Consider the following 10,834-nt stretch of genomic DNA (forward strand, 5'->3'; position numbering starts at 1 on the left):
TATACACAGAAAACTAAAACAACACAATGCTCTCATCACCAAGGCAGACAAAGGGAATGCTCTAGTGTTAATAACTAAGGCAGAATACATTGAAAAAACAGAAAAATTCCTGACAGAGAATAAAATAAGCAAGCTAACCAGTGACCCAACACAAAGATACCAAAGAAATGTAAAGACTCTCTTAAAAAACATCACACACACCTTGACACAGAACCAGACAAAAAGAATGACACAAAAAAACCCTAAAGCTCCACTCTTAACAAGCCTGCCAAAGGTCCATAAACCTCTCATACCAGTCAGACCAGTGGTTGACTTCAGAAAAGCCCCATCTTACTTACTAGGGAGACACATGCACACATTCCTACAGAAAACATACACATACACAAACAACAGAAGCCTCAAAAACACAGGAGACATAATAGAGAAAATTAAGAATATCAACATCCCCCCAACAGCAAAACTGGTATCTTTTGACATCACATCCATGTACACAAACATACCCACAGAAGAAACTATAAACATTATAGAACAACAGCTAAAATGCAAGAAATTCCCAGACATACAAATAAATGAAATCTCGTCCATTCTGAGGCTGATCACAGAACAAAACTACTTCACTTTTAACAACAACTTCTATTCGCAACAAGAGGGGCTACCCATGGGATCCCCCATCAGTGGAACCTTAGCCAACATCTTCTTGGACCATATAGAGAACACAATATTCAATAACATTGTAAAACAAGGGGGGTACAAAATCATCTACTGGTATCGATATGTGGATGACATAATCTGTCTTGTAGATGAAACACATAACAGAATAGAAGAGCTACACAGTAACATCAACACAGTACACCCACAAATCCACTTCACAATGGAAATAGAAAAAAACCAGACACTAAATTTCTTGGATCTTACAATCACAAGAAACAACCACCAACATGAATTCTCCATCTACAGAAAACCCACATCCACAAGCACTGTTATCCATAACACATCCAACCACCCTACAGTACATAAATATGCCAGTTTCACACACATGCTCCACAGGATAAACAGAACACCTCTTAAACCAGAAAACTACACACAGGAACTAAATATAATCAAACAAATTGCTGTTGAAAACAACTACAAAACAGACATCATAAACAAACTCAACAACAAGATAAAACAGAAACAGGCAGTACACACAGACAACACAGCAGACCACACCACTCAAGCAAATAGAGGGAGATGGTACACACTTACATACAATAACAAAATATCACATAGAACAGGAAACATATTGAAAAAACAAGGGATCCCAATAACATTCAGAACAAACAATACTGTTCAGAAAAGACTAAGACCAGACAGAAAAACTGCAGACAAATTCAGCAACGCTGGAATATATCAACTCACCTGCAACTCCTGTCAGGCCCAGTACATAGGACAAACAAGCAGAAACTTCCGAACAAGGTACACAGAGCACATGAGAGCTCTAAAGAGTGACAGCACACATTCAACTTTTGCAGATCATCTAATGAACAAAAACCATAACCCCACTAATATTGAAAACGATCTACACATTCTGAAAAACAGCAACAGTCTATACCAACAATTAACAATAGAAGAAAACTACTATATACAAAAGGCCATAGTCGAAGGGAAAAATGTAATAAACGAATACACAACACTTTGCAATAACACACTCTTCACTGCTCTGAGAGAACTGGCCAAGGACTCAGAACAGACAAGCACACACACGCAATAGAACCACTTCCCCATCACACACACAGACATAAATAAAGAACAGGAGTCGTCGTAATTCGCGCTACGTTTTTCATAGCCTCTCTCGCCACATGCGATACACCTCTCGCGACACGCGCGAACGGCAAGATGGCGTAATACCCGCGAGCCAAAACAAAGTGCCAAAGTTTTGTTTTGTGTATGTAAAAGCGTCTCCACACCATCCAACGAACGTAAGTACACAAATAGCTAAGTAACAGTTTCATTACACTGCATTCCACAACGCTGCTGCAATCCCAAGAGTATATTGCTGACATACACAGTTCACCTTCAGTATTTGTTTACTAACAGCCGCTCATACAGTTTGCAGATGACATGATGTTCGTGAATAAAAACGGTGACATAAGCACGGAGTATACATGTTTGCAGACAGCAAAAATAATGCTCAAAAACATTATGTAACTTGCAATAAATAAGGTAGTATAAAAAAAAAAGTATATTTCAAAAAACGATCAGTAAAAATGTAATAATGTGCCACTGTTTGTGTAACCATGCTATTCTCTGCATGTTCTAGATTAGAAAAGCCCACTGATGATGGTGATATTTGTCGCCGAAACTAGTATGGGAAAATAAAGAAATTAAACATATAACAAGGTGTTTTGCATCAAGGCGGACGCAACTTCTGATATTGTTTTTCTATGCAAACACGGACCAAATGGAAGAGTTCCAAGATAAAATTATTGTTTCTACGCCACGCCAGGCATTTCCAGTAAAGCTCTTCAACAAATTTAAGAAAACGACAGTGAAACTACACCAAACAAACTTGAACCTCAAGTACAACAAAATTTGCTCTGCCAACAACATCATTCCTAATTATATTAAAATTAATGTAAACAACATGTCACCTGCAGCACAGCGTGCTAAACGAACAGCTGAAACAGCTTGGCTGAAATATGAAATTAGCTCTCTATACTCAAAAAAACAAGAACTGAATGTCAGCTTATACAAATTACACCTAGAATTAGGAAACCACATCTCCAGCTCATCAGTACTGTATGACACAATAGAAAGAATAAACCACCACTCACAGTCAATAATGCAAAGGAAATGGCAGAAACAAGAACAGAAATTAAATAAACTCTTGAACAAAAACTGCTCCAAAACCGAGACACACACACAACACACATTCCACGAACGCTTGGTTAATTTTACTGACATAACACTCACAAAAGAAGAACAACAGCTACTTGAGAAAGGCCCAAAATACAATTTGAACACCCACATAACACATAAGACCATAGAAAATCTTATTACTGAGACTGAATACATCATAGGACAACATGAAAAAACTAACACTCGAGACTTCAACCCAGGCCTAACAAGAGAATTAGTGACAGAGGAAATGAAACAAATCATCAGAAGGAACAAACCATCAATAAACACAAATAAAAAAACAGCTGATGAGAAAACCATTAACAGTATACACAGAAAACTAAAACAACACAATGCTCTCATCACCAAGGCAGACAAAGGGAATGCTCTAGTGTTAATAACTAAGGCAGAATACATTGAAAAAACAGAAAAATTCCTGACAGAGAATAAAATAAGCAAGCTAACCAGTGACCCAACACAAAGATACCAAAGAAATGTAAAGACTCTCTTAAAAAACATCACACACACCTTGACACAGAACCAGACAAAAAGAATGACACAAAAAAACCCTAAAGCTCCACTCTTAACAAGCCTGCCAAAGGTCCACAAACCTCTCATACCAGTCAGACCAGTGGTTGACTTCAGAAAAGCCCCATCTTACTTACTAGGGAGACACATGCACACATTCCTACAGAAAACATACACATACACAAACAACAGAAGCCTCAAAAACACAGGAGACATAATAGAGAAAATTAAGAATATCAACATCCCCCCAACAGCAAAACTGGTATCTTTTGACATCACATCCATGTACACAAACATACCCACAGAAGAAACTATAAACATTATAGAACAACAGCTAAAATGCAAGAAATTCCCAGACATACAAATAAATGAAATCTCGTCCATTCTGAGGCTGATCACAGAACAAAACTACTTCACTTTTAACAACAACTTCTATTCGCAACAAGAGGGGCTACCCATGGGATCCCCCATCAGTGGAACCTTAGCCAACATCTTCTTGGACCATATAGAGAACACAATATTCAATAACATTGTAAAACAAGGGGGGTACAAAATCATCTACTGGTATCGATATGTGGATGACATAATCTGTCTTGTAGATGAAACACATAACAGAATAGAAGAGCTACACAGTAACATCAACACAGTACACCCACAAATCCACTTCACAATGGAAATAGAAAAAAACCAGACACTAAATTTCTTGGATCTTACAATCACAAGAAACAACCACCAACATGAATTCTCCATCTACAGAAAACCCACATCCACAAGCACTGTTATCCATAACACATCCAACCACCCTACAGTACATAAATATGCCAGTTTCACACACATGCTCCACAGGATAAACAGAACACCTCTTAAACCAGAAAACTACACACAGGAACTAAATATAATCAAACAAATTGCTGTTGAAAACAACTACAAAACAGACATCATAAACAAACTCAACAACAAGATAAAACGGAAACAGGCAGTACACACAGACAACACAGCAGACCACACCACTCAAGCAAATAGAGGGAGATGGTACACACTTACATACAATAACAAAATATCACATAGAATAGGAAACATATTGAAAAAACAAGGGATCCCAATAACATTCAGAACAAACAATACTGTTCAGAAAAGACTAAGACCAGACAGAAAAACTGCAGACAAATTCAGCAACGCTGGAATATATCAACTCACCTGCAACTCCTGTCAGGCCCAGTACATAGGACAAACAAGCAGAAACTTCCGAACAAGGTACACAGAGCACATGAGAGCTCTAAAGAGTGACAGCACACATTCAACTTTTGCAGATCATCTAATGAACAAAAACCATAACCCCACTAATATTGAAAACGATCTACACATTCTGAAAAACAGCAACAGTCTATACCAACAATTAACAATAGAAGAAAACTACTATATACAAAAGGCCATAGTCGAAGGGAAAAATGTAATAAACGAATACACAACACTTTGCAATAACACACTCTTCACTGCTCTGAGAGAACTGGCCAAGGACTCAGAACAGACAAGCACACACACGCAATAGAACCACTTCCCCATCACACACACAGACATAAATAAAGAACAGGAGTCGTCGTAATTCGCGCTACGTTTTTCATAGCCTCTCTCGCCACATGCGATACACCTCTCGCGACACGCGCGAACGGCAAGATGGCGTAATACCCGCGAGCCAAAACAAAGTGCCAAAGTTTTGTTTTGTGTATGTAAAAGCGTCTCCACACCATCCAACGAACGTAAGTACACAAATAGCTAAGTAACAGTTTCATTACACTGCATTCCACAACGCTGCTGCAATCCCAAGAGTATATTGCTGACATACACAGTTCACCTTCAGTATTTGTTTACTAACAGCCGCTCATACAGTTTGCAGATGACATGATGTTCGTGAATAAAAACGGTGACATAGCACGGAGTATACATGTTGCAGACAGCAAAAATAATGCTCAAAAACATTATGTAACTTGCAATAAATAAGGTAGTATAAAAAAAGTATATTTCAAAAAACGATCAGTAAAAATGTAATAATGTGCCACTGTTTGTGTAACCATGCTATTCTCTGCATGTTCTAGATTAGAAAAGCCCACTGATGATGGTGATATTTGTCGCCGAAACTAGTATGGGAAAATAAAGAAATTAAACATATAACAAGGTGTTTTGCATCAAGGCGGACGCAACTTCTGATATTGTTTTTGATACCAGTCAATATTCCGTTTGATGTACAGCAATTTTTAGTGGACTGTATATATCACGACAGTCTGACACAACTAAAAGTATGCACATGTAATACATTAGAGTAAATGTCTAAGACAATCGAGAAATTTTTTCTGTGGATTACCTATCGAAGTCGCGGGATCCAAACGATACGTTCGAACGTGCGATGGTAAATCGATCATGCGATTCTGGTATCGGGCCTTGTGATCAGTTATTTGTGATCGTCATTTTTATGTTTTCCGTCGTTCCGCGAATTATTTGTGAGTTGCTATGGAATCCGAGACGATTTATGTACTTAGTGAGTGGGATGGCTGGTGTTCTTGACATTTCTTCGGCGGATTCTCTCACAAGGAAAGATGTAATTCCATGTAGCGTAGAAAATAGTTCTACTTTTTGTCGCAAATATGGAGTGCTACCGGACGAGGAACGAAGGGACTGCGTACACTGCCGTGGTGCGAATTGTGTAAATACCGTTTACAATTTCATTGCGGACAGTACGGAAAACGAACGAGTATCAGAAAGAACACGTGGTTCGACTCTTCCAAATTATCCAGCCAGACCACCGTAATGGACTTTCACATGATGACAACACCGACGACGAGAAAGGTAAGTAGTCTCCTTTGCAATTACAAGTATTTTTGTAACGCTCTTCTTTAGTAGTTGCTGTAGCGACAACCGTAAACATACTTATAACGCCTGCCACCAGAGTCGCATGAGTGATTTACCATTGTACGTTCGATATGTATCGTTTGGAGCCCGTGACTTCAATAGGCAATCATTCTTGGAAATTACCGTTTTAATTTCTTCAAGAGCCACCGTTAATCAGTCGTTTTCTGCCTTATGTTGTACCTATAAGGGTTTCTCGAGGTTGTTGGTGTTACGAGTGCAGTTTCATCGATATGCACCTGATGAAGATTTACAGTACTCGTTTATTGTGTGTTTTCTGAACCTGGTGTAGAACCATCTATCTGTTTGCGTCACATACAACCATTCACATTTACCACACTTGTTTTGCAAATCCCTGATTGTGCAAATGGATTTATTTTGTGGCTGATGTGTCTTCTGCCCTACTTTGCCATTCGCGCGGTAGCCGATCCGCACATTAGTTTTAGGAAATTTGCCGGCTATTCAGTCTGATACTGCATCATAATAAGGTAAAGTAATATATTTAGTTTTTTGTTCTGCTTCTCTTGTTAATGGTATTTCGTTATCTATATTCTTTAATTTATTATGTAATTTTTAGTATAGGTACGTTCTGTCTACCATATCAGCATTGTAACCATCACTTGTTGCTATATGTTTTAGTATGCACAACCTTACGGTAATTTCGTTCTGATCTAGTGGCAAGTTCATGCTACTGTTTGCTATGGAGTGAAAAAGGCATTCTTATGTATATCTGGGTGGCATGAACTGTTGTGTACTATTCTGTCAGTGCTGGTTGGTCTTTGAAATGTTCCAAAATTATGGGCGCTATTGTCATTCTTTATTATCAAATAAAAAAAATGAAATTAATAGAGTGTTGTTTTCCTAGTCCCACATTAAAAATAGTTTTTTGATGTACGCTGTGAAATCGAGAAAGCATACTTTCGATTTCAGTAATTGTGCCACTGATTAGAACAAGAGTGTTACAACAAGTCTACATATGAAATGTGAAATATTATTGGTAACATCAGTATATTTTTCACTGAATTTGTTATCTACATGATCTGCGAAAATATCAGCCAGTGTGCTAGCAACGCAAGTGCCCATTGCAACATGTAGTTGTGAATATAACTCATCTTGGAATTTAAAATAACTAAAAAACAAGATTAATTGTAGCAACTTAATTAGTTCATCATTTTCGGCTATTCAAGTTTTTTGTGTTTGTTTCGATTTTTTATAATTTCAGTGGTTTCTATTACAGGCCCCTTGTAAGTACATGATTGTCAACAAACTACGAAATTGCTCTTACATACTGTTAATAATCCAACCATTAAGTTTTGTAGCTGCTTGAAAATGGCACAGATGCCGAAATTGCAATCATAAAATAAAACACTAAGGGCTCAAATCAAAATGACGTTATTTAAAAAATTGTTGAAGCTGCGGGCCATATTATAAGATACAAGCATACTTCTGTGGTAGCAGAGCGCTGTCTAAACCGAAAATTGATGTCGGCCATTTTGCAAGTGACTGCAGTACTGGCATCTCTTGACACAGAAAGTTGCTTCTGCAGTGGACTTCTCAATGTACTCTCTGACCATTTCCACAGTTCTGGCCCACCTTTTAACAATGGTGTGTATTCCAGTGTGGTATAACGCACGGCCCAGTGATACCATTTCACTGACTACCTTTTTAATTCTGGTTAAAAAAAAATGAACAAATGTTTCGCCTCCGGTCACAGTTTTTTTATAGAAATTCCTCCCCCTCTAAGCGATAGCACTGAATGAGTTGTGAGACAACTTTTTGTCTTGCCCCTGTAAACCGGTCGGTTAACATTGTGACAAAGTAACGAAGCTGAAGGAAAAGAACCTTCGCGGAATAGTGCCAAATTCAAAATTATTCTGCATTTACATGTACATTCATACTCCGCAAGATACTTACATGGTGCTTGAAGGAGTGTTCCTTGTACGAAACAAAACCACTTAACAAACTTTATTTAAGAATCAAAAAATGGAAGTTATTATTTTGGTAGCCAAGTTGCACAAACCTTTGAGTATCCCAGTCGTTCAATGGTGGTCATCACACTGTCTTTACTGATGGAGGTAATGCAACACAAATCATCTGCCGTCACCCGTCGGTCACCACGAATGACACCAGCGACTCGCTGAACGTTGTGTGGAGTCACTGCACTCACCAGCCTGCCGCTTCGCGTTTCTTCAGCCAACGGTGTTCGCCCCACTTCGCTTTTACTGAAAATAGCGATCAGCAGCGAACCTTACCATTGGCATACATTCATTCAGAAGAAGAAACACAAGATGTGTTGATTGGAATGGTCTGATTGGTACATTTTTGCACGTTTCTTCTTTGGTCGGTCAACAGAAGTTTTTCATCTGTTACCCACGGTTTCTTCCCAGCTGCCTTCCTCGTACCTGTATTGGTCTGTCCAACTTCTGTGGTCACCCTTTTTAGAAATGTCCACACCTCTTCAACTGGCCTGGCTACAGTGCCATTTACAGGATGTTCCACTCAAACCTCCCTGATTTCAAAGATCTAGGAAATAAACCACAGTAAACCGACAATGAAAAGTGCACCACATTGTAGAGCATCTCAGACAATTTATTCATTTATCATCAATACACCTCTACATGTGAACAATTTGTAGCACGAAGTATATCGAGTCTATATTAAATTTCTTGCCAAGTTCTTTGCAACATTTCTTCTGTTATTGTTGCAACCGCATTAGTGATACGATGTCGCTACATAGGAACATTATCCTCTTTGGTCGCATACACGCAGTCCTTCACGAATCCCCACATGAAAAAATCAAGCGGCGTAATGTCGGGTGAATGTGATGGCCAGGTAATGCGTCCCCCGAATCCCATGTAACGACTGGGAAACTTCCTATCTAGGAGCTTGCGAACAGCCATTGACCAATGCGCGGAGCCCCATCTTGTTGAAAAATGATGTTGGGTTGCAAGTCTTGTATCTGAGGGTACACAAACTGCTCCAACATGTCAAGATACACTCACCCACTCCCTGTTTGTTCCGCGGAGAAGAACGGTCCAACAATCCTGCTGTGCATTAGCCCGCATCAAACGTTTAGTTTAAAGTTATCACGAATATGTTCAATGGTAACGTGCTGATGTTGCGAACCCCAAATCCGAACATTATGCCTATTAACTCTTCCTGATAGATGGACGGTTGTCTAATCTGAGAATAAACATCTTTCCAGGAAGCTGGCATCCATATCAATACGCTGCAGCATATTTGCAGCAAATTGCTGTCGCCGTGGTTTGTCGTTCAGAGTCAGATGCTACAGAATTGGCATTTTGTAAGCATGCATACGAAGACGGAGGTGAATTATACTATACAATGTTGATCGAGGTACATCAAGTTGTCTAGATGCTTGACGAATTGACTTACATGGGCTTCTGAGAAACGTTTGTTTGATGTCGTCCACTGTCCCTTCTGAAACTCCATAACGTGCACTGCCAGAATGTTTCAGGACACTTCCTGTTGCCAGAAACTTCCTATACCAGTCCATAATTGTTTTCACACCAGGTGGATCACATTCATACACATGACGTTAATTTCTTTGAGCAGTAATCGGTGATTTTTTTTCTGCAAACCACACTACTGCTTTCATGCACTACTGTGGAGTCGCCATTTTCACTTCATGCTACCATGCTGTGCTCTGACGACGACACTTGGCACTTCTGACACGGGAATATAAATTCTTTGAGATTTCTACAATGTGGTGCTCCTCTCATTGTCATATTTACTGTGGTTTTTTTTCTCCTGGGTCCTTGAAATCAGGGAGGTTTGAGTGGGACACCCTTGTATTATCTATCACTTCAGGAAATTTCAAAAGCAATTCATTCTTCCTTACTTCTGTATCCCACGTCTTTACACATCGATTCTTGATGACAGTTCTCTTATACTTCAGCTCTTCATCATCGCTAAACTGTGACGTGAGTTGACATCTGCTCATGGGTACCCTTTGCTAACTAATTTATGATTTCAGAATCTCTACCTTAACATGATGTAATCCTGCTGGAATCGTCCTTTTTCCATATATACCTCCTCCTCTCGTAATGTTTCAACACTCTATGAACTGAGTGTAGACTGGTGATAGACAACAGGAATGAGAAAAAGGACTTAGAAAGTGGACTAACACAGGCAAGTTGGGCATTTCTGGAGAGAAGAAATTTAATAGTTAAAGACCATTTTGCAGTGGCGACCTATAAAAAGAGAGCTCTAGGAGTGTACAAAACGACACGATCGAGACTTATATATCTGCAGGCGAGGGAACCCTTCCTCATTAAAAGCCTACGGACAAACCTGATGCTACCAAACAGCAGCACTTTGGAAAGTTTACTTAAAAGATTGAAGAAAAACAGGGAAGACGTACCTTCAGAATTTTACAGCGCAGGCGCTAGGATTGACCGAACATGGACAAAGGAGAGCATAGAAATGAGGCAGGATGCCAAACCATAGTTTCTACAACCTTATTTGCAACAACACTTCATATCATGAACCAAAGGCAATCTCTGAG

General features: G+C 39.1%; 1 protein-coding gene across 1 annotated transcript; it reads left to right on the plus strand.

The window, feature by feature from the left end:
* Positions 1–1,279: 1,279 nt before the first annotated feature.
* LOC126267492 (uncharacterized) lies at positions 1,280–5,278 on the plus strand. Its single transcript, XM_049972777.1, has 3 exons — positions 1,280–1,958; positions 2,089–2,202; positions 2,300–5,278. Exon 3 carries the CDS (start codon positions 2,441–2,443, stop codon positions 4,952–4,954), a length of 2,514 nt encoding a protein of 837 aa, XP_049828734.1. The 5' UTR covers positions 1,280–1,958; positions 2,089–2,202; positions 2,300–2,440; the 3' UTR covers positions 4,955–5,278.
* Positions 5,279–10,834: the final 5,556 nt, after the last annotated feature.

This window comes from Schistocerca gregaria, chromosome 4, assembly GCF_023897955.1.
Source record: "Schistocerca gregaria isolate iqSchGreg1 chromosome 4, iqSchGreg1.2, whole genome shotgun sequence".
NCBI classification, from domain to species: domain Eukaryota; kingdom Metazoa; phylum Arthropoda; class Insecta; order Orthoptera; family Acrididae; genus Schistocerca; species Schistocerca gregaria.

Excerpts from the sequence above, each read along its gene's own strand:
- LOC126267492 (XM_049972777.1), top strand. The coding sequence starts at position 2,441 with ATGGAAGAGTTCCAAGATAAAATTATTGTTTCTACGCCACGCCAGGCA.